The sequence below is a fragment of the Hyla sarda genome, chromosome 1 (assembly GCF_029499605.1).
Source record: "Hyla sarda isolate aHylSar1 chromosome 1, aHylSar1.hap1, whole genome shotgun sequence".
Classification (NCBI taxonomy): domain Eukaryota; kingdom Metazoa; phylum Chordata; class Amphibia; order Anura; family Hylidae; genus Hyla; species Hyla sarda.
Genome location: NC_079189.1, coordinates 69,198,701 through 69,224,518, shown reverse-complemented (window position 1 = coordinate 69,224,518; position 25,818 = coordinate 69,198,701). Strand labels below are relative to the sequence as shown.

General features: G+C 44.2%; 2 protein-coding genes across 5 annotated transcripts in view; one reads left to right on the top strand and one right to left on the bottom strand.

Moving 5' to 3' along the window:
* The window catches only part of LOC130355433 (cytosolic beta-glucosidase-like), a 135,703-nt gene extending 116,777 nt beyond the window's left edge, over positions 1 to 18,926 (bottom strand). The window contains exon 1 of one of the 4 annotated variants that reach the window (XM_056555585.1): positions 18,850 to 18,926. The gene's annotated coding sequence lies outside the window, so the exon portion shown is untranslated. Of the gene's footprint in view, positions 1 to 18,223; positions 18,334 to 18,466; positions 18,596 to 18,849 lie in introns of those variants that run through there. The other 3 variants (XM_056555591.1, XM_056555580.1, XM_056555571.1) reach the window with 3 other exon arrangements.
* Positions 18,655 to 25,818, top strand: part of ADGRA3 (adhesion G protein-coupled receptor A3) — an 83,115-nt gene continuing 75,951 nt past the window's right edge. The window contains exon 1 of the mRNA XM_056555533.1: positions 18,655 to 18,883. Coding sequence (XP_056411508.1) covers positions 18,663 to 18,883 — 221 coding nt within the window. The 5' untranslated portion in view covers positions 18,655 to 18,662. The remainder of the gene's footprint in view (positions 18,884 to 25,818) is intronic.

The following is a 25,818-nucleotide window of genomic DNA, read 5'->3' as shown; positions in this document are numbered from 1 at the left end:
GGTTTCAAAACTACAACTCCCAGCAAGCCCGGGCAGCCATCGGCTGTCCGGGCTTGCTGGGAGTTGTAGTTTTGAAACCTCCGGAGGTCCGCAGGTTGAAGACCACTGCGGCCTTCGACATCATCCAGCCCCCTCTCACCCCCTTTAGTTCTGTACAGTACTCACCTCCGCTCGGCGCTGGTCCGGTGCTGCAGGGCTGTCCGGAGAGGAGGTGGTCCGGTGGGATAGTGGTTCCGGGCTGCTATCTTCACCGGGGAGGCCTCTTCTAAGCGCTTCGGGCCGGCCTCAGAATAGTCACGTTGCCTTGACAACGACGCAGAGGTGCGTTCATTGCCAACGTACTTCTGCGTCATTGTCAAGGCAACGCCTCTATTCCGGGCCGGAAGCGCAGAGAAGAGGCGCCCCCGGTGAAGATAGCAGCCCGGAACCACTATCCCACCGGACCACCTCCTCTCCGGACAGCCCTGCAGGACCGGACCAGCGCCGAGCGGAGGTGAGTACTGTACAGAACTAAAGGGGGTGAGAGGGGGCTGGATGATGTCTAGGGCCGCAGTGGTCTTCAACCTGCGGACCTCCGGAGGTTTCAAAACTACAACTCCCAGCAAGCCCGGACAGCCGATGGCTGCCCGGGCTTGCTGGGAGTTGTAGTTTTGAAACCTCTGGAGGTCCGCATGTTGAAGACCACTGAGGGCGGATGATGAGAAGAGGATGATGAAGGGGGGGGGTGTGGGATGATGACAAGAGGATGATGAAGGGGGGGTGGGATGATGAAGGGGGTGTGTGGGATGATTACAAGGGGATGATGAAGGGGGGTGGGGATGATGACAAGGGGATGATGAAGGGGGGATGTGTGGGATGATGACAAGGGGATGATGAAGGGGGGGATGTGTGGGATGATGACAAGGGGATGATGAAGGGGGGATGTGTGGGATGATGACAAGGGGATGATGAAGGGGGGATGTGTGGGATGATGACAGGTGATGATGATGAGGGTCTGGATGATGACAGGCGGTGATGATGATGAGGATGTTAATTAAGGGTCTGGATGATGACAGGGGGGGATGATGTATTTCCCACCCTAGGCTTATACTCGAGTCAATAACTTTTCCTGGGATTTTGGGTTGAAATTAGGGGTCTCGGCTTATACTTGGGTCGGCATATACTCGAGTATATACGGTATTTCATGAGGGAGGAAAACCTAATAAATGGCTGGCCAAAATAATTAAAAATCAAAATGGTAATCATTTTATTAAAGCAATTTATGATAAAAAGAGAGGAATAGTTGGTGATGATGAGGCATTTTTTGTTGTTGTTTTTTTTTAGATCATTATAAAGAAACCTATAGAAGCGATCCGGAAATAAATAATGAAGGAATCAATACATATTTAAATGGTATAAACCTCTCAAAAATTTCAATAAATCTAAAAAATTATTTGGATGTTACCATAGATATGGCAGATCTGAGTAATGCTCTTAATGGGGTATTCCAGGAAAAAAAACTTTTTTTAATATATCAACTGGCTCACTACTTATGAGCTTCTGAAGTTAAGGTTGTTCTTTTCTGTCTAAGTGCTCTCTGATGACACGTGTCTCGGGAACCGCCCAGTTTAGAAGAGGTTTGCTATGGGGATTTGCTTCTAAACTGGGTGTTTCCCGAGACAGGTGTCATCAGACAGAAAAGAACAACCTTAACTTCAGAAACTCATAAGTACTGAAAGGATTAAGATTTTTTAATAGAAGTAATTTACAAATCTGTTTAATTTCTGGAGCCAGTTGATATCTAAAAAAAAGTTTTTTCCTGGATAACCCCTTTAAGTCGTTTTCAGGGAATACTGCGTCGGGTCTTGACGGCCTACCGTCGAAGTCTATCATAAATTTGGTGATACATTGTTGTCTAAGCTGCGAGAGGTTATCACAGAATCCTGTAAGGAAGGGAGGCTGACAGATTCCCTGTGCGAGACATTAACTATCCTTATACCCAAAAAAGGAAAAGATTTGAAGGAAGCCAATTCTTATCGGACGATTTCGCTTCTAAATTGTTTTCAAAGGCCCTGACTCTACGCATTAAGCCCTTGATGAGCCTCATAGTGAATGAGGATCAGGCAGGTTTTATGGCAAGTAGAAATGTGTTTGACAATATCAGGAAAAGACACGTAGCAATGCAAATGGGTAGTGGAATGGCCCGCACCATTCTGTGGCTTGATGCGGCTAAAGCATTTGACAGGGTGGAGTGGGCGTTCCTATGTAAGGTGTTGAACTCTCTCTAGAGTATCTATATCCTTTTGGAGATACGGCCTCCAGTAGCAAGTGGACTGTATCCACCTTTTCCAGCCCACAGAAGCACCTGAAAGCTGAACTAATTTATGCAGGCTAAAGTCAGCGACTGGTGAGCCGAGAAGTTCATGACAAATTGAATCACTGTAACTTCGCTCATCTATAGTTATGGGAGTTCTACAGGGGAAAATTTGGTTAGCAATATGGTAATCAATTCAATAAAATCGAGTCAGGGGGTCTAGCACAAGAATTAGGGAAAATATGTACTACTCTTCATCAAATCAATACATTTTGGCTAAAGATTAAGAAAGAAATTGGAGTGAAGGGTAGTACAAAGTACACTCATTTGTGGAATACTAAAAAGTTTGGAGAATTTTATAAAATAGAGGATTATGGGTTTTGGGAAAAACATAATATCATTTATGTTGAACAGTTGATTAAGGACCAGAAAGTGCTTGCTTGAATAGTTCACAGCGGTATAGAATGATACAAATAGTTCACGCTTATGCAGCATCACCTAACAAAGCACTATTTGATATTGAGTCACATTATGTTTTAGATTGGCTGTTTATGTTATTTAAAATATTCATGAGAGAAGCAGCACAGAAATGTCATTTTATTAGTAGGGAAAGAGATCTTGGTGCCTTTTCAGATTTTCAATGGGAACAAATATTAAAGAGTCCATTGTGGGCCTCAATTAGTCAAGTACATAGAATAACACAATTTAAGATTTAAAAAGATTGGATGTCTGCAACAGGCCCCACCTAAAAAATGTGGGAAGCCGAAGTAGATAAAACAAAAAATATGGAAAAATATAGAGGTACATCAGCTAAATTATTAGTACAATGGGGGAAAGTATGGAGTTTCTGGCAAGATGAATAGGGTTAAGGGAGAATTTCCCGCTCCTCCCCGGAGCGCTCGCAGCGTTCTCCTGTTCGCAGCGCCCCGGTCAGACCCGCTGACCGGGAGCGCTGCGATAATGTCCCTAGCCGTGATGCGATCCACGATGCGGGATGCGCCCGCTCGCGATTCGCATCCCGGCCCGCTTACCAGACTCGTTCCCCGTTTGTGCTGTTCCGGCGTGCGCGGCCCCGCTCCCTAGGGCGCGCGCGCGCCGGCTCTCTAAGATTTAAAGGGCCAGTGCACCAGTGATTGGTGCCTGGCCCAATCAGTCTGATTAGCTTCCACCTGCCCCCTGTCCATATAACCTCACTTCCCCTGCACTTCCTTGCCGGATCTTGTTGCCATTGTGCCTTGTGCAAGCTATCTCCGTGTTTGCCATTTCCAGTGTTCCTGACCTCTTGCCGTTGCTATTGACTATGTACCTTGCCGCCTGCCCCGACCTTCTGCTACGTCTCACCTTGCCTCTGCCTAGTCCTTCTGTCCCACGCCTTCTCAGCAGTCAGCGAGGTTGAGCCGTTGCCGGTGGATATGACCTGGTTGCTACCACCGCAGCAAGACCATCCCGCTTTGCGGCGGGCTCTGGTGACAACCAGTAGCAACTTAGAACCGGTCCACCGACACGGTCCACGCCAATCCCTCGCTGACACAGAGGATCCACATCAGCTAGCCGAATAATAACATTTATTTTTTCTCGTCTCCTCGTGTTGTGGGTAGGGTGGGTATGGGGTTTAACCCCTTAAGGACACAGGGCGTACAGGTATGCCCGTGGGAATTCTGGCCCCCGTTGCTCACCAGGCGGGGACCAGACCAGGATGCCTGCTGAAATCATTCAGCAGGCACCCTGTGCAAACCCCTGGGGGGCTCCTGAGACCCCCATGTAGGTGATCGCGGCAAATCACCGATCAATTCGGATTGGCGATTTGCGGCAATTCTGGGCTGATTGGGTCTGTGGTGATCCGATTGCTGGCAATTAGGGATGATCTCAGCTGACAGAGACATCCTGAAGGATAGGAGTGAGGTGGCTGGGGTGCCATCTCCTCCTATCCCCTGCCATTGGTTGATCAGGACTGACCGACCATTGGCAGTCTGGGGCGGGCGGGTTAAAGTAGAAATCCCCGCTCTGCCGGCCCCTGGATGTCCGGGCAGAGCAGGGGTAAGGTGGCGGCAGCGCCGGAGCACTTCAAAACGGCGAGGGATGAGCGATCATGGCGGGACCGGCGGCAGGCAGCGGCGGGATCGGCAGCAGTAAGGAGGCGGAGGCAGTGGTGGAGGCAGCAGTGAAGATCAGTGGTAAGTGATCTTCACTGCTACCTTCTGGGTCAGTTGCCAAACTACAACTCCCAGCATGCTCAGACAGCCAAAGGCTGTCTGGGCATGCTGGGAGTTGTAGTTTGCAACATCTGGAGGGCCCCAGTTTGGAGACAACTGTGAAGGTGTCCAAAATGTAGCCTATCCAGATGTTGCAAAACTACAACTCCCAGCATGCCCAGACAGTCCAGGTATGTACTGGGTACAGGGTACATTCACATGGGCAAGGGTTTGCAGCGAGTCTACCGCTGCAAGTTTGAGATGCAGCAAACCTTCCGCTGCAGCTCAAACTCCCAGCGGAAAACTCGGTGTAAACCTCCGCCTGTATGAACGTACCCTAAAAACACTACACTACCCTATAACAAACAATAAAGGGGAAAACACTACATATATACATACCCCTGCACATTTAGCCCCCCCCCCCCCCCAAAAAAAAATATAATATATATGTATATATATATATATATATATAATAATAATAATAATAATAATAATAATAATAAAAAATAAAAAAATGTCTTGTACGACACTGTTTCCAAAACGGAGCCTCCAGCTGTTGCAAAACAACTCCCTGTATTGCCGAACAGCCATTGACTGTCCAGGCATGCTGGGAGTTTTGCAACAGCTGGAGGCACCATGTTTGGGAAACACTGCCATAGGGTAAATCTGGTATCAGAGGCAAGACTAATTCTTGCATCTGGGTCTGTCCCTATGCAAATCCCTAATTTAGGCCACAAATGCACATGTTGCTTTCTCATTTCGTAGCCCTGTCGTATTAAGGCAACAGTTTAGTGCCACAAATGGGGTATTTCTGTACTCGGGAGAAATTGCCTAACAAATATTGGGGGCTTTTTCTCCTTTTACCCCTAGACAGTTGGGGTCTACTCCAGCATGTTATTGTGAAAAATGTTAATTTTTTTACACTAACATGCTGGTATTGCCCCATTCATTTTCACAAGAGGTAAATGGAAAAAAGGACCCTTTTAACACAATTTCTTCGGAGTACGGAAATACCCCATATGTGGACATAAAATGCTTTGCGGGCGCACAACAAGGCTCAGGAGTGAGAGTGCCATGTACATTTGAGGCGTTTTGATCAGGGGTGGCTGATCGTTACAGCGGTTCTGACATAAATGCAAAAAAAAAAAAAAGAAAACTAGAAATCTTTGAGGAAACGACAGCCCTCACGGAACATAACAAGGGGTAGAGTGAGCCTTAACACCCTACAGGTGTTTGACGTATTTTCATTAAAGCTGGACATGAAAATGAAAAAAAAAAATGTTTTCACTAAAATGCTGGTGTTATCCAGGGGTAATAGGAAAAAAGTTGTAACACCATTTCTTCTGAGTAGAGATGAGCGAAGTTACAGTGATTTGATTTGTCACGACTTTCTCCGTTCGGTGGTTGCTGACTTTAGCCTGTATAAATTAGTTCAGCTTTCAGGTGCTCTGATGGGCTGGAAAATGTGGATACAGTCCTAGGAGACTCTCCTCACTCCTAGGACTGTATCCACCTTTTCCAGCCCACCGGAGCACCTGAAAGCTGAACTAATTTATGCAGGCTACAGTCAGCAAACGCTGAGCCGAGAAGTTTGTGACAAATCAAATCACTGTAACTTCACTCATCTCTACTTCTGAGTATATAAATACCCCATATCTGAATGTAAAGTGCTCTGGGGGCGAACTACAATGCTCAGAAGAGAAGGAGCACCATTGGGCTTTTGGAGAGAGAATATGTCTGGAATTGAAGGCCATGTGCGTTTACAAAGCCCCCATGGTGACAGAACAGTGGACCCCCCCACATGTGACCCCATTTTGGAAACTACACCCTTCACGGAATGTAATAATAGGTACAGTGAGCATTTACACCCCACAGGTGTCTGACAGATTTTTTGAACAGTGATCCGTGAAAATGAAAAATAAAATTTTTTATTTGCACAGCCCACTGTACCAAAGATCTGTCGAAAGCTAGTGGGGTGTAAATGTTCACTGCACCCCTTATTACATTCCGTGAGGGGTGTGGTTTCCAAAATGGGGTCATATGTGGGGTGTCCACTGTTCTGGCACCACTGGGAGCTTTGTAAATGCACAAGGCCCCGACTTCAATTCCAAACAAATTCTCTCTCCAAAAGCCCAATGGTGCTCCTTCTCTTCTGAGCATTGTAGTTTGCCCACAGAGCACTTTACATCAGCATATGGGGTATTTCCAAACTCAGAAGAAACAGGGTTAAAATTTTGGGAGGCTTTTTCTCCTATTATCCTTTGTGAAAATGAAGAAAATGGGGTAACACCAGCATTTTAGTGAAAAAAATCTAATTTTCCATTTTCACGTCCAACTTTAGCAGAAATTTGTCAAGCACCTGTGGGGTGTAAAGGCTCACTGTACCACTTGTTTTTTGCAAAAAATTAACTTTTATTCAGAGAAAAGAAAAAAAAAACAGTATAAAAGACATGGCATAACAGATACTTGTACATTCATTATTGACGAGGTGTTACATAACCATCTTTGGTAAAGTAAAATGAAACATTATAACTGAGATGAGTCGTATAGTGCTTATGCGCTGATTGACATGTCAATTAGTCGTTCAGTTAGAGCTAGTCAAAGAACGAGAAGTAAACCTGCAGAGCAGAGGTATAAGACATCAATAACCATTGCAATGCAACCGTTTAACAGTGTAGTTTACTAACATTGAGGGAAGACAACACCTGACCAACAAAGGGAGACAAACAAGACAAGACATCATTACATGTCACTGTACCCCTTGTTATGTGCCTTGATGGGAGTTGTTTCCCAAATAGTGTGCAATGTGGGGCTTTTTTTTACTGTTCTGGCACCATAGGGACTTCCTAAATGCAACATGCCCCCCAAAAACCATTTCAGCAAAATTTGCTTTCCAAAAGCCAAAATGTGGCTCCTTCTCTTCTGAGCATTGTAGTGCGCCAGCAGTGCACTTGACGTCCACACATGGGGTATTTCTATGGGGTTACAAATCTTGGGGGGGGGGCATTTTATCCTATTAACTGCATTTTAGTGAAAAAAACACATATTTCATTTACACATCCAAATCTAAGAAAAAGTCGTCAAACACCTGTGAGGTGTTAAGGCTCACTGTACCCTTGTTACGTACCATGAGAGGTGTAGTTTCCAAAATAGGATGCCATGTGTTTTTTTTTTTTTTTTTCTGTTATGGCACCATAGGGGGTTCCTAAGGCTAGGTTCACACAGCGGAATCTCCGGGCAGAAACTTTCCACCCGGAATCAGTCAGCACTAGGACCGTGCGGACACTGCAGTCTCCAATAGACTGCAATGTGTTCCACGAGTATTTCCGCCTGAATAATGAGCAACGCCATTCTTCAGGCGGAAATTTTCAGGCGGATTTTCCATTCACAAAGTCCGCTTCACAAATACTGAAGTGTGAATTTGTGAACGGAAACCCGTTTACTATACCATACATTTTAGTAAGCTGAATTTCTGCCTGCAATTTCAAAGCAGAATTGCAGGAGGAAATTCCGTAGTGTGAACCTAGCCTAAAAGTGACATGCCCCCACAAAATCCATTTCAGCAAAATTCACTTTCCAAAATTGAATTGTTGCTCCTTCCCTTCTGAGCCCTCTAAGTGCACCCACAGAGCACTTTACATCCACATATGAGGTATTTCCTTACTCAAGAGAAATTGGGTTACACATCTTGTAACAATACAAAAACTGGGTCTACAAGAACATAGTAACATAGTTCATAAGGTTGAAAAAAGACCAGAGTCCATCAAGTTCAAACTATAACCCTAATAAGTCCCTATTGAGTTGAGTTGATCCAGAGGAAGGCAAAAAACCCTCATACTAGAGGTAAAAATTCCTTTCTAACTCCAAATATGGCATCAGAATAAATCCCTGGATCAGCCTTCTGTCCCTCTAGTATCCATAACCTGTAATGTTATTACTCTTCAAAAATGCATCCAGACCCCTTTTGAACTCTTTTACAGAGTTCCCCATGACCACCTCCTCAGGCAGAGAATTCCACAATCTCACTGCTCTTACAGTAAAGAACTCCCATCTGTGCTGGTGTAGAAACCTTCTTTCCTCTAAACGTAGGGGATGCCCCCTTGTTATAGATACAGTCCTGGGTATAAATAGATTATGGGAGATCTCTGTACTGCCCCCTGATATATTTATATATAGTTATTAGGTCTCCCCTAATCCTTCTTTTTTCTAAACTAAATAACCCTAATTCCAATAATCTTTCTGGGTACTGTAGTCCTCCCATTCCCCGTATTGCTCTGGTTGCCCGTCTTTGAACCCTCTCCAGCTCCACTATATCTTTCTTGTACACTGGTGGCCATGTTAGGCTAGGTTCAGACTACGGAATTTCCACCTGCAATTCCTCTCTGAAATTGCAGGCGGAAATTCCGCTTGCTAAAATGTAGAGTATAGTGAATGGGTTTCCGTTCACAAATTCACACTTCTGAATTTGTGAAGCGGAATTTGTGAACGGAAAATCCGCTTGGAAATGTCCGTCTGAAGAATGGGGTTGCTCATTCTTCAGGAGGAAATACTCGTGGAACACATTGCAGTCTATTGGAGACTGCAGTGTCCGCACGGTCCTAGCGCCGACTGATTCAGTAAGCACTGGCCACACTCAGAATCTCCGGGCGGAAATTTTCTGCCCAGAGATTCCGTCTAAACCTAGCCTTAGTGTAAAAAAATGGAGATTTTGAATATTCTCCTTCAATTTGCTGCTATTCCTGTGAAACACCTAAAGGGTTAACAAACTTTCTGAATATCATTTTGAATACTTTGAGGGGTGCAGTTTTTATAATGTGGTCATTTATGGGGTATTTCTAATATGAAGGCCCCTCAAATCCACTTTAACCAGTTAAGGACCAAGGACGTTCTGGAACATCCCCACAGCCTGGGCTTTAAGGACCAAGGACGTTCCAGAACGTCCTGGTGTTTCTCCGGTCTCTGCCGCGCGCCGGGCAGAGATCGGAAGAGGATCCCTGCTGAAATCCTTCAGCAGGGATCCAGGGCAAACGCCGAGGGGGGCCATGTCAGCCCCCCATGTCGGCGATCGCCGTAAATGGACGGCGAAATCGCGTGAGCGATTTGCAGCGATACCGGGCTGATCGGGTCTCTGGGACCCGACCGACCGGTAATTTTGCATGATCCCGGTTGTCACAGACAGCCAGGACCATGCTGGAGTATAGGAGCGACCAACCGTGGGGGGGGGGGGGGGGCGGTTACTTCCTCCCGCCCTGCCCGGCCCCTGGAAGTCCAGAGAGGACGGGAGGAAGACCGGAGGACGCGGCGGGGGACGGGGGAGTGCTGGGGCCCGGCCCCGGTACTTACCTCGTCCCTGAAGACCCGGATCCTGACGATGAAGACGGCAGCGGCGGGCCCTTTACTGTAATGGGACCCTGTATACTACAACTCCCAGCATGCCCAGACAGCCCTTGGCGTCTGGGCATGGTGAGAGTTGCAGTTTTGCAACATCTGGAGGTCCACAGTTTGGAGACCACTGTGCCCTTCCAGATGTTGCAAAACTACACATCCTCAGCATGCCCTTACTGACCAGGCATGCTGAGAGTTGTAGTTCTGTAACATCTGGCCCTTCAGATGTTGCAGAACTACAACTCCCAGCATGCCTGGACAGTTTTGGCATACTGGGAGTTGTAGTTTTGCAACATCTGGAAGGGCACAGATTGGGAACCACTGTATTAGTGGTCTGCAAACTGTAGTCCTCCAGATGTTGCAAAACTACAACTCCAAGCATGCTGGGAGTTGTAGTTCAGCAACATCTGGCTCTAAAGATGTTGCCGAACTACTACTTCCAGCATGCCTGAGAATGTTTGGGAGTAGTGGTTTTGCAACAACTGGAGGCACACTGGTTGGGAAACATTGTCTGTTTCCTAACTCAGTGTTTCCCAACCCGTGTGCCTCCAGCTGTTGCAAAACTATAACTACCAGCATGCACTGATAGACTGTGCATGCTGGGAGTTGTAGTTTTGCAACAGCTGGAGGTCCCCCCCTGTGAATGTACAGGGTAAATTCACATGGGCGGGGGTTTACAGTGAGTATCAGGCTGCAAGTTTGCGATGCAGCAAATTTTGCGCAGCAGCTCAAACTCGCAGCGGGAAACTCGCTGTAATCCCCCGCCCGTGTGACTGTACCCTAAAAACACTACACTACACTACCACAAAATAAAAAAAAAAGTAAAAAAAAACACTACATATACACATACCCCTCCCCTCCCTAATAAAAATGAAAAACGTCTGGTACGCCACCGTTTCCAAAATGGAGCCTCCAGCTGTTGCAAAACAACAACTCCCAGTATTGCCAGACAGCCGTTGACTGTTCAAGCATGCTGGGAGTTTTGCAACAGCTGGAGGCACCCTGTTTGGGAATCACTGGCGTAGAATACCCCTATGTCCACCCCTATGCAAATCCCTAATTCAGGCCTCAAATGCACATGGCGCTCTCTCACTTTGGAGCCCTGTCGTATTTCAAGGCAAGAAATTAGGGCCACATATGGGGTATCGCCGTATTCGGGAGAAATTGCGTTACAAATTTTAGGGGGCTTTTTCTCCTTTCACCCCTTATGAAAAGGTGAAGTTGGGGTCTACACCAGCATGTTAGTGTAAAAAATTTATTTTTTTACACTAACATGCTGGTGTTGCCCTATACTTTTCATTTTGACAAGAGGTAAAGGCAAGAGGTAAAAAAAAAGCCCCCCAAAATTTGTAATGCGATTTCTCCTGAGTACGGAGATACCCCATATGTGGGCGCAAAGTGCTCTGGGGGCGCACAACAAGGCCCAGAAGGGAGAGTGAACCATGTACATTTGAGGTGATTTGCACAGGGGTGGCTGATTGTTACAGCGGTTTTGACAAACGCAAAAAAAAAACACATGTGACCCCATTTCGGAAACTACACCCCTCACGGAATGTAATGAGGGGTGCAGTGAGAATTTACACCCCACTGGTGTCTGACAGATCTTTGGAACAGTGGGCTGTGCAAATTAAAAATGTTGTACAGCCCACTGTTCCAAAGATCTGACAGACACCAGTGGGGGGTAAATGCTCACTGTACCCCTTGTTACATTCCTCAAGGTCTAGTTTCCAAAATGGTATTCCATGTGGGGGTTATTTTGCTGTCCTGACACCATAGGGGCTTCCTAAATGCGACATGTCCCCCCCATTTCAGCAAAGTTTGCAAATGTGACTCCTTCTCTTCTGAGCATTGTGGCACCCCTGCAGTGCACTTGATGTCCACTTATGGGGTACCTCCATACTCAGAAGAGATGGGGTTACAAATTTTGGGGGGTCTTTTCTGCTATTAACCCTTGCAAAAATGTGAAATTTGGGGGGAAACACACATTTTTGTGAATTTCTTTTTTTTTTTTACATATGCCAAAGTGGTGAAACCCCTGTGGGGTATTAAGGTTCACTTTACCCCTTGTTACGTTCCCTGAGGGGTCTAGTTTCCAAAATGGTATGCCATGTGGAGGTTATTTTGCTGTTCTGGCACCATAGGGGCTTCCTAAATGCTTCATGCCCCCAGAGCAAAATTTGCCTCCAAAAAGCCAAAATGAGACTCCTTCTCTTCTGAGATCTGTAGTGCGCCAGCAGAGCACTTTTCATCCCCATATGGGGTGTTTTCTGAATCGGGAGAAATTGGGCTTCAAATTTTGGGGGGTAATTTCTGCTTTAACCCTTTGTAAAAATTTTAAATTTTGGGGAAACCAAGCATTTTCGGTAATTTTTTTTATTTTTTTTTTACATATGCCAAAGTCGTGAAATCCCTGTGGGGTATTAAGGTTCACTTTATCCCTTGTTACGTTCCCCAAGGGGTCTAGTTTCCAAAATGGTATGCCATGTGGGTTTTTTTTTTTTTGCTGTCCTGGCACCATAGGGGCTTCCTAAATGTGACATGCCCCCTGAGCAAAATTTGCTCTCAAAAAGCCAAATATGACTCCTTCTCTTCTGAGCATTGTAGAATGCCTGCAGTGCGCTTCAGGTCAACTTATGGGGTACCTCCATACTCAGAAGAGATGGGATTACAAATTTTGGGGGGTCTTTTCTGCTATTAACCCTTGCAAAAATATGAAATTTAGGGGGAAACACATTTTAGTGAAAAAAAATATATATTTTTTTTACATATGCAAAAGTCGTGAAACACCTGTGGGGTATTAAGGCTCACTTAATTACTTGTTACGTTCCTCAAGGGGTGTAGTTTCCAAAATGGTATGGCATGTGTTTTTTTTTGCTATTCTGGCACCATAGGGGCTTCCTAAATGCAACATGCCCCCCAAAACCCATTTTAGAAAAACATACTCTCCAAAATCCCCTTGTCGCTCCTTCGCTTCTGAGCCCTCTACTGCGCCCGCCGAACACTTTACATAGACATATGAGGTATGTCCTTACTCGAGAGAAATTGGGCTACAAATATAAGTATAAATTTTCTCCTTTTACCCCTTGTAAAAATAAAAAAATTGGGTCTACAAGAACATACGAGTGTAAAAAATGAAGATTGTGAATTTTCTCCTTCACTTTGCTGCTATTGCTGTGAAACACCTAAAGGGTTAAAACACTGACTGAATGTCATTTTGAATACTTTGGGGGGTGCAGTTTTTATAATGGGGTCATTTGTGGGGTATTTCTAATATGAAGACCCTTCAAATCCACTTCAAACCTGAACTGGTCCCTGAAAAATAGTGAGTTTGAAAACTTTGTGAAAAATTGGAAAATTGCTGCTGAACTTTGAAGCCCTCTGGTGTCTTCCAAAAGTAAAAACACGTCAATTTTATGATGCAAACATAAAGTGGACATATTGTATATGTGATCCAAAAAAATTTATTTGGAATATCCATTTTCCTTACAAGCAGAGAGCTTAAAAGTTAGAAAAATGCTAAATTTTCAATTTTTTCATCAAATTATGGGATTTTTCACCATGAAAGGATGCAAGTTGCCACAAAATTTTACCACTAAGTTAAAGTAGAATAAGTCACGAAAAAACATTCTTGGAATTAGAATGATAACTAAAAGCATTCCAGAGTTATTAATGTTTAAAGTGACAGTGGTCAGATGTTCAAAAAATGCTCTGGTCCTAAGGTGTAAAATGGCCTGGTCCTTAAGGGGTTAAAACTGAACTGTTCTCAGAAAAATTCAAATTTTGAAAATTTTGTGAAAAATTGGAAAATTACTGATGAACTTCGAAGACCTCTGATGTCTTCCAAAAGTAAAAACATCTAGAGAAAGGAAGGAAGGCGCCTCATGTGCGGGATCAGTAGATCTTGCAGGTTGGGGTAGGGGAAGGTGATTCCCAAGCCGCTTACCAAAGTTGGTTGTGCGCCCACATACAACAAGGTTAGGAGCAGAAGAGATATGAAGGCAGGTCCACTGCAGCCCTCCTGGATAGGTGTAGAATCAAAGGCAAATGACCAGGGAGTCAGGAGTTTGTCTGGCGCAGAGAGGAACCATCAGACAGCCAAGTAAAATCAATGGATTTATTAGATGCAACGCGTGATGAAACTGCGCATGCGCAGCGAAACGCGTTGCATCTAATAAATCCATTGATTTTACTTGGCTGTCTGATGGTTCCTCTCTGCGCCAGACAAACTCCTGACTCCCTGGTCATTCGCCTTTGAAAAGTAAAAACATGTCAACTTTCTGATGCAAACATAAAGTAGACATATTTATGGACATTTATCAATGGCTTTAGTCAGGTTTTCTTTACTTTAATTGTCGCAAAATTGTCGCAACTGCGACTACGCGATTTTTCGTGCGACATTTTGACTGGAAAGCGAGAAAAGCAAGTTTTCCAAAAATTAACTACGTAGTAAAAATTTTAAAATGGACTACGGGTAGTCAGGTATTTATTAACTGCGACAGTCGCAACTGCGCAAAAAAAGTCGGAACAGCGTTAAAAATTGACTAAATTTACTCCAGCTCAAACATGGAGCAGAAAAAGCTACTACCAAAGTAAAAAAGAAAAAATTGCTTACGTAAAAGAAAATTATCAACAGGCTGAAACCAGTTGATAAATAAGTCACACATAAGCAAAAAAAAAAAGTAAGGAAAAAATTGCTAAAAAAAAGAATACATAAGCAAACATTGATAAATGTCCCTCATTGTTTATGCAAATCAATATATAATTCATTTGGAATGTCTATTTTCCTTACAAGCAGAGAGCTTGTAAGGAAAATGATGCAGGTATCAACGAAAATTTATGCAGGTATCAACGAAAATTTACCAATAAGTTAAAGAAGTATATGTCACGAAAAAACAATTTCGGAATCAAATTCATAAGTAAAAGCATTCCAGAGTTATTAATGCTTAAAGTGACAGTGGTCAGAATTGCAAAAAATGCTCTGGTCCTTAAAGGGGTTCTCCGGTGCTTACACATCTTATCCCCTATCCAAAGGATAGGGGATAAGATGCCTGATGGCGGGAGTCCCGCCGCTGGGGACCCCCGGGATCTTGCACGCGGCACCCCATTTGTAATCAGTCCCCGGAGCGTGTTCGCTCCGGTTCTGATTACCGACGACCACAAGGCCGGCGGCGTGATAGCTGTCACGCCCCCTCCCGTAGGCTTGCATTGAGGGGCTGAGTGTGACGTCAAACGGGGGCGGAGGCGTGACGTCACACGCCGCCGGCCTTGTGGTCGTCGGTAATCAGACCCGGAGCAAACACGCTCCGGGTACTGATTACAAACGGGGTGCCGCTTGCAAGATCACGGGGGTCCCCAGCGGCGGGACTACCGTGATCAGGCATCTTGTCCCATATCCTTTGGCTAGGGGATAAGATATGTAAGCAGCAGAGAACCCCTTTAAGGTGAAAATGGGCTTGGTCCTTAAGGGGTTAAAGGTTAAAATTTTCTTTTATAGCTGTTTATTCTTATTACGGTTATACTTGTATTGAGTCTAATAACTATGGAGAAGATAGTAATTGCGACTGTATAACAGTAAATCAATGTTTGTTTTTCCAATAAAGAATATTAAAAATAAAAAGAGTGCCAGGAGTTACCACCTCCAGTAGTTTCCCTCCAGAGTTCATTGTGGGTGGTGCTGCTAAGTGATTGACAGCTATCTGTGTATAAGGGTGTATATAGGGCCACCCACTGACAACATAGCCCAGAAAGAGAGGATCACATGAATGACAAGTTATTGTGGGAACAAGTTATTAAAGGAGTACTCCACTAGCCCGCATTCCTAACTAAATGTTCCAAACGCTGTTTTCGCGCTGCGGGGGTTGGCCACGCCCCTCGTGATGTCAAGGCCAAACCCCTTCAATGCAAGTCTATGGGAGAGGGCGTGACGACCATCAGGCCCCCTCCCATAGACTTGCATAGAGGGGGCATGATGCTGACGTCACAAGGGCCTGGTCGACCCCTGCAGCACAAAGACAGTGTTCAGAACATTTAGTTCCAAACGCTGGCCTGAACAGAATGATGAGAAGCACTCTCTCCAGGGCAGGCACTCTTACTGGGGGAGCTCTACTGGCACTCTTTCAGGTGGGGGATCTCTGCTGGTACTTCTTTTTTAGGGTCTATTCACACGTACAGTATTCTGTGCAGATTTGATGCGCAGGATTTCAAACTGTGTTCAGTCATTCAGTTTACATTGAAATCTGCAGCAGAAAATCCTGCGCATCAAATCTGCGCAGAATACTGTACGTGTGAATAGACCCTTAAGAAGCTCTGATGGCACTTTTAGGCTATGTTTACTAGGGATCGACCGATATGTTGTTTTTTAGGGCCGATACCGATAATTGGTGCAGGTTAGGGCTGATAGCCGATAACTTATACCGATCGGTATAAGTTATCGGCTATATATCCCCCCGCGACACCGCTGCAGATCATTGATTTAAAGCGGGTGATTTAAATCAATGAACTGCAGCAGCTTTTGCGGTGCCATAGACCGCCGACGCCACCCGCTTCTCTCCCCCTGTCTGTCCGGGGGTCCTGAGTCCTATCACCGCAACCCCCCCCCCCACCACTCCGCACCCCCTACCGCCCCACCGCACTGCGTCGCACCACTCACCGCACCGCCCCCAATGCCTCCCCCATCCCCGGTTTCATAATTACCGGGGCCCGGGGTCCACTCTACATCTGGCTCCGGTGGCGTCTTCCTGAGCTGTCACTGTGCTCACTGACGGTGACGCCGCGTCACGTCACTTGTCATTGCGCACAGCGTAACGCAGGACGCAGCAGGAGCCAGAAGTAGCGTGGACCCTGGTAATTATAAAACCGGGGATGGGGGAGGTATTGGGGCCAGGACGGTGCGTGGGGGGTGCGATGCGGTGCGGCGGGTCGGTGGTCACGGTGCGGGGCATTATCGGCAAGGTAATTGCCGATATCGATAATGCCCAAAATCGTGATTATCAGCCGATAATATCGGCCAAACCGATAATCGGTCGATCCCTAATGTTTACACCTTGGAATTTCTGTGTGGAATTGTGTAGCAGCAGCTGCCCGCAGTACAAGACGGAATTCTGATTTCTGTGTCCAGAGAAAGAACGAACCAGTCCGTTCTTTCTGCAGTCTCTGCACAGAATGCATGGCCGCCTATGAGACAGCGCATTCCCGTGTAATCCAATATGCGGGCGCCCGCAGTCTGTGTAATGTCCAAACAGCTTTTCCGTGCGGACATTCTGTGGTGTGAACCTAGCCTTACTGAGGGGAGCTCTGCTGGCACTCTTTCGGGGGGAGTTCTGTTGGCATTTTTTCATTTTCTTGGGGGCACTTGGCTGCCACAATATCGAGGGGGGGGGGGCTCTGCTGCCAATATTGTGTATGGGCCAACTACTAGTACACCGGAGGACATTCAGGTTTGTATTTTTCTTTAAATAGGCACTGTCACCAACTTTTTATTTTAATTTATCTATTTTTTGATATGTTGTACTACTTATGTACTACAACATATCTCTAATATAGTTTAATTATTATTATTTTTTTTTTTTATTAAAATGTTTTAATTTACATTTGAAAACCGGCCACTAGGGGTCTCCCTCCTAGTTTCGGGTTGTGCCGCGGCAATGGAAAGATATTGTTTTTAGCACAGGGTGCCTCCAGCTGTTTCACCACTACAACTCCCAGCATGTCCTGACAGTCAATAGATGTCAGGGCAAGTTGGGAGTTGTAGTGGTGAAACAGCTGGAGGCACCCTGTGTAGAAGAACTATGGGCGGAAGTGTCGGCCCCAGCAGGCATCAATGACCTCGTGCCTGCTGGGGAAGTCTGCTTGGTAGTGAGCACACTACCAGGCAGACAAAAAGGTATTTTTAATATGTTAAAAAAAAAAAATAATTAAAGGCAGGGAGGGGGGTTAGGGATAGATGGGAAAAGGCAGGGACAGAAGAAAAAAAAAGGATGGTGGGAGCGACACTTTAAATGAAAGAAGCGATCTGATTGGTTGCACAGGTTTGGATAAATCTCCCCATAGGCTATAGATATAGAGAAGTTACCAGTACTCATGGTATATACAATGTAACCGTACTACAGGTTACTTACCAGAACACATCCTACTATACACAACAACTATCCTAGATATCATTCTACTGTATTATGCACTTTAGAATACTTTGCTCCATGTAACATAGTATTCTGTCCTAGACAACACATAACATACTGTATACCAGTGTTTCCCAACTACAAATCCCAGCATTCTGGGAGTTGTAGTTTTACAACACCTGGAGGCCCCCTGGTTGGGAAACACTGCTGTATACCGTGCATTCTATACGATATACCGTAGAAGGCAGGACCCCTGTACCCGGCAGTGGGTGGGGGGCAGCACGGTCCCCGGGCCGCTCATACACTTTCACAGCTCGCAGACGGCGCGGTTATTGTGCGGGATCCCCCCTCTTCCCGCTGACATGTCTGTGCCTGGAGAGGAGGAGACAGGGGGAGGAGGAGACCATCCCGGGGGACTGAGGGGGAGGACAGTCTGGAGCAGCTGTGTGTGTATGGCTGGGAAGGGGCCTCCTACTCACCACCGCCTGGGGCAATTATGTGATCGGACCTCCCAGGCTGAGCAGCCAGAGCCCCGGTACCGGAGCCGGACTGTACGAGGACGATACATAGCGCTGAGGATCCTCCGTTCGGCAGGCAGCGGGCGCCCGCTCGTGGTGCGGAGACTCTGGAGCGGCAGTCGGATCGCGCGGTGTGCTGGGGCCCGGGCTGGTAGTCATGGCCGGGATGGAGGCCCCGGGCCTGGCGCTGATCGCTCTGCTCTCCCTGGTGACCTGTGAGTGGGCGCTACCCCCCGGGTGTAAGCAGGACGGGAGGCCCCGGGGAACGGCGGGGAGGACGCCGGGTACCGGAGGGGAAGGAGCCAAGGTGGTGTGCAGCAGCCTGGACACCGGGAGGACCTTACCGCTGGGAGTGCTGCCTAACCGGACCTCCACCCTGTGAGTACTACAAGTGTCAGCGTGCCCTGCACCTCTCTACAGCCCTGCCACATCCGAGCACTGGGCAGTGTGGGACTTCTATAGTGTGCGCCCCGGAGACTATATAGTGTATATATAGTGTATACTGTGTGTAAATGTATATACTGTGCGCCCCGGAGACTATATAGTGTATATATAGTGTATACTGTGTGTATATGTATATACTGTGCGCCCAGGAGATTATATAGTGTATACTGTGTGTATATGTATATATTGTGCGCCCCGGAGACTATATAGTGTATACTGTGTGTATGTGTGTGTATATGTATATACTGTGCGCCCCGGAGACTATATAGTGTATACTGTGTGTATATGTATATACTGTGCGCCCCGGAGATTATATAGTGTATACTGTGTGTATATGTATATACTGTGCGCCCCGGAGACTATATAGTGTATACTGTGTGTGTGTGTGTGTGTGTGTGTGTGTATATATATATATATATATATATATATATATATATATACTGTGCGCCCAGGAGATTGGAGTGTGTATATATATATATACTGTGCGCCCAGGAGACTATATAGTGTATACTGTGTGTATATGTATATACTGTGCGCCCCGGAGATTATATAGTGTATACTGTGTGTATATGTATATACTGTGCGCCCCGGAGACTATATAGTGTATACTGTGTGTATATGTATATACTGTGCGCCCCGGAGATTATATAGTGTATACTGTGTGTATGTGTGTGTATATATATATACTGTGCGCCCCGGAGACTATATAGTGTATACTGTGTGTATATGTATATACTGTGCGCCCAGGAGATTATATAGTGTATACTGTGTGTATATGTATATACTGTGCGCCCCGGAGACTATATAGTGTATACTGTGTGTATGTGTGTGTATATATATACTGTGCGCCCCGGAGACTATATAGTGTATATATAGTGTATACTGTGTGTATATGTATATACTGTGTGCCCCGGAGACTATATAGTGTATACTGTGTGTATATGTATATACTGTGCGCCCCGGAGACTATATAGTGTGTATATATAGTGTATACTGTGTGTGTATGTATATACTGTGCGCCCCGGAGACTATATAGTGTATATATAGTGTATACTGTGTGTATATGTATATACTGTGCGCCCCGGAGATTATATAGTGTATACTGTGTGTATATGTATATACTGTGCGCCCCGGAGACTATATAGTGTGTATATATAGTGTATACTGTGTGTGTATGTATATACTGTGCGCCCCGGAGACTATATAGTGTATATATAGTGTATATATAGTGTATACTGTGTATATGTATATACTGTGCGCCCCGGAGATTATATAGTGTATACTGTGTGTATATGTATATACTGTGCGCCCCGGAGACTATATAGTGTATACTGTGTGTATATGTATATACTGTGCGCCCCGGAGACTATATAGTGTATACTGTGTGTATATGTATATACTGTGTGCCCCGGAGACTATATAGTGTATACTGTGTGTATATGTATATACTGTGCGCCCCGGAGACTATATAGTGTATACTGTGTGTATATGTATATACTGTGCGCCCCGGAGATTATATAGTGTATACTGTGTGTATATGTGTATATACTGTGCGCCCCGGAGACTATATAGTGTATACTGTGTGTATATGTGTATATACTGTGCGCCCCGGAGATTATATAGTGTATACTGTGTGTATATGTATATACTGTGCGCCCCGGAGACTATATAGTGTATACTGTGTGTGTATATGTATATACTGTGCGCCCAGGAGACTATATAGTGTATACTGTGTGTGTATATGTATATACTGTGCGCCCAGGAGACTATATAGTGTATACTGTGTGTGTATATGTATATACTGTGCGCCCAGGAGACTATATAGTGTATACTGTGTGTATATGTATATACTGTGCGCCCCGGAGACTATATAGTGTATACTGTGTGTATATGTATATACTGTGCTCCCCGGAGATTATATAGTGTATACTGTGTGTATATGTATATACTGTGCGCCCCGGAGACTATATAGTGTATACTGTGTGTATATGTATATACTGTGTGCCCCGGAGACTATATAGTGTATACTGTGTGTATATGTATATACTGTGCGCCCAGGAGACTATATAGTGTATACTGTGTGTATATGTATATACTGTGTGCCCCGGAGATTATATAGTGTATACTGTGTGTATATGTATATACTGTGCGCCCCGGAGACTATATAGTGTATACTGTGTGTATATGTATATACTGTGCGCCCCGGAGATTATATAGTGTATATATAGTGTATACTGTGTGTATATGTATATACTGTGTGCCCCGGAGATTATATAGTGTATACTGTGTGTATATGTATATACTGTGCGCCCCGGAGACTATATAGTGTATACTGTGTGTATATGTATATACTGTGCGCCCCGGAGACTATATAGTGTATACTGTGTGTATATGTATATACTGTGCGCCCCGGAGACTATATAGTGTATATATAGTGTATACTGTGTGTATATGTATATACTGTGCGCCCCGGAGACTATATAGTGTATACTGTGTGTGTATGTATATACTGTGCGCCCCGGAGACTATATAGTGTATATATAGTGTATACTGTGTGTATATGTATATACTGTGCGCCCCGGAGACTATATAGTGTATACTGTGTGTATATGTATATACTGTGCGCCCCGGAGACTATATAGTGTATATATAGTGTATACTGTGTGTATATGTATATACTGTGCGCCCCGGAGATTATATAGTGTATATATAGTGTATACTGTGTGTATATGTATATACTGTGTGCCCCGGAGATTATATAGTGTATACTGTGTGTATATGTATATACTGTGCGCCCCGGAGACTATATAGTGTATACTGTGTGTATATGTATATACTGTGCGCCCCGGAGACTATATAGTGTATACTGTGTGTATATGTATATACTGTGCGCCCCGGAGATTATATAGTGTATACTGTGTGTATATGTATATACTGTGCGCCCCGGAGATTATATAGTGTATACTGTGTGTATATGTATATACTGTGCGCCCCGGAGATTATATAGTGTATACTGTGTGTATATGTATATACTGTGCGCCCCGGAGACTATATAGTGTATACTGTGTGTATATGTATATACTGTGCGCCCCGGAGACTATATAGTGTATACTGTGTGTGTATATGTATATACTGTGCGCCCCGGAGATTATATAGTGTATACTGTGTGTATATGTATATACTGTGCGCCCCGGAGACTATATAGTGTATACTGTGTGTATATGTATATACTGTGTGCCCCGGAGACTATATAGTGTATACTGTGTGTATATGTATATACTGTGCGCCCCGGAGACTATATAGTGTATACTGTGTGTATATGTATATACTGTGCGCCCCGGAGATTATATAGTGTATACTGTGTGTATATGTGTATATACTGTGCGCCCCGGAGACTATATAGTGTATACTGTGTGTATATGTGTATATACTGTGCGCCCCGGAGATTATATAGTGTATACTGTGTGTATATGTATATACTGTGCGCCCCGGAGACTATATAGTGTATACTGTGTGTGTATATGTATATACTGTGCGCCCAGGAGACTATATAGTGTATACTGTGTGTGTATATGTATATACTGTGCGCCCAGGAGACTATATAGTGTATACTGTGTGTGTATATGTATATACTGTGCGCCCAGGAGACTATATAGTGTATACTGTGTGTATATGTACTGTGCGCCCCGGAGACTATATAGTGTATACTGTGTGTATATGTATATACTGTGTTCCCCGGAGATTATATAGTGTATACTGTGTGTATATGTATATACTGTGCGCCCCGGAGACTATATAGTGTATACTGTGTGTATATGTATATACTGTGCGCCCCGGAGACTATATAGTGTATACTGTGTGTATATGTATATACTGTGCGCCCAGGAGACTATATAGTGTATACTGTGTGTATATGTATATACTGTGTGCCCCGGAGATTATATAGTGTATACTGTGTGTATATGTATATACTGTGCGCCCCGGAGACTATATAGTGTATACTGTGTGTATATGTATATACTGTGCGCCCCGGAGATTATATAGTGTATATATAGTGTATACTGTGTGTATATGTATATACTGTGTGCCCCGGAGATTATATAGTGTATACTGTGTGTATATGTATATACTGTGCGCCCCGGAAACTATATAGTGTATACTGTGTGTATATGTATATACTGTGCGCCCCGGAGACTATATAGTGTATATATAGTGTATACTGTGTGTATATGTATATACTGTGCGCCCCGGAGACTATATAGTGTATATATAGTGTATACTGTGTGTATATGTATATACTGTGCGCCCCGGAGACTATATAGTGTATACTGTGTGTGTATGTATATACTGTGCGCCCCGGAGACTATATAGTGTATATATAGTGTATACTGTGTGTATATGTATATACTGTGCGCCCCGGAGACTATATAGTGTATACTGTGTGTATATGTATATACTGTGCGCCCCGGAGACTATATAGTGTATATATAGTGTATACTGTGTGTATATGTATATACTGTGCGCCCCGGAGATTATATAGTGTATATATAGTGTATACTGTGTGTATATGTATATACTGTGTGCCCCGGAGATTATATAGTGTATACTGTGTGTATATGTATATACTGTGCGCCCCGGAGACTATATAGTGTATACTGTGTGTATATGTATATACTGTGCGCCCCGGAGACTATATAGTGTATACTGTGTATATGTATATACTGTGCGCCCCGGAGATTATATAGTGTATACTGTGTGTATATGTATATACTGTGCGCCCCGGAGATTATATAGTGTATACTGTGTGTATATGTATATACTGTGCGCCCCGGAGATTATATAGTGTATACTGTGTGTATACTGTGTGTATATGTATATACTGTGCGCCCTGGAGATTATATAGTGTATATATAGTGTATACTGTGTGTATATGTATATACTGTGCGCCCCGGAGACTATATAGTGTATATATAGTGTATACTGTGTGTATATGTATATACTGTGCGCCCCGGAGACTATATAGTGTGTATATATAGTGTATACTGTGTGTATATGTATATACTGTGCGCCCCGGAGACTATATAGTGTATACTGTGTGTATATGTATATACTGTGCGCCCCGGAGACTATATAGTGTATATATAGTGTATACTGTGTGTATATGTATATACTGTGCGCCCCGGAGATTATATAGTGTATATATAGTGTATACTGTGTGTGTATGTATATACTGTGCGCCCCGGAGACTATATAGTGTATACTGTGTGTATATGTATATACTGTGCGCCCCGGAGATTATATAGTGTATACTGTGTGTATATGTATATACTGTGCGCCCCGGAGACTATATAGTGTATACTGTGTGTGTATATGTATATACTGTGCGCCCCGGAGATTATATAGTGTATACTGTGTGTATATGTATATACTGTGCGCCCCGGAGACTATATAGTGTATACTGTGTGTATATGTATATACTGTGCGCCCCAGAGATTATATAGTGTATACTGTGTGTATATGTATATACTGTGCGCCCCGGAGACTATATAGTGTATACTGTGTGTATATGTATATACTGTGCGCCCCGGAGATTATATCGTGTGTATATATAGTGTATACTGTGTGTATATGTATATACTGTGCGCCCCGGAGAATATATAGTGTATATATAGTGTATACTGTGTGTATATGTATATACTGTGCGCCCCGGAGATTATATAGTGTATACTGTGTGTATATGTATATACTGTGCGCCCCGGAGAGTATATAGTGTATACTGTGTGTATATGTATATACTGTGCGCCCCGGAGATTATATAGTGTATACTGTGTGTATATGTATATACTGTGCGCCCCGGAGACTATATAGTGTATACTGTGTGTATATGTATATACTGTGTGTATGTATATACTGTGCGCCCCAGAGATTATATAGTGTATACTGTGTGTATATGTATATACTGTGCGCCCCGGAGACTATATAGTGTATACTGTGTGTATATATATATATATATATATATATATATATATATACTGTGCGCCCAGGAGATTATATAGTGTATACTGTGTGTATGTATATACTGTGCGCCCCGGAGACTATATAGTGTATACTGTGTGTATATGTATATACTGTGCGCCCCGGAGACTATATAGTGTATACTGTGTGTATATGTATATACTGTGCGCCCCGGAGACTATATAGTGTATACTGTGTGTTTATATGTATATACTGTGCGCCCAGGAGATTATATAGTGTATACTGTGTGTATGTATATACTGTGCGCCCCGGAGATTATATAGTGTATACTGTGTGTATGTATATACTGTGCGCCCCGGAGACTATATAGTGTATACTGTGTGTATATGTATATACTGTGCGCCCAGGAGATTATATAGTGTATACTGTGTGTGTGTGTGTATGTATGTGTGTATATGTATATATATTACACACACTGTGCGCCCAGGAGATTATATAGTGTATACTGTGTGTATATGTATATATTGTGCGCCCAGGAGACTATATAGTGTATACTGTGTGTATATGTATATACTGTGCGCCCAGGAGATGGTACTGTACAGGTAGAGTGCAGTGTTCCCCAACCAGGGTGCCTTCAGGTGTTAATAAAACTACAACTCCCAGGCTGTCTGGGCCTGCTGGGAATTGTAGTTTTGCAACATCTGGAGGCACCCTGGTTGGGAAACAGTGTGTAACTATAGTGTATACTGTGTGTGTGTGTGTGTGTGTATATAGATATATACTATGTGCCCAGGAGATGGTACTGTGTATGTGTAGTGTAAAGTGTGTAACACTAGTGTATACTTTGTGTAAATACTGTGCGCTTAGAAGATGCTACTTTTTATGTATAGTGT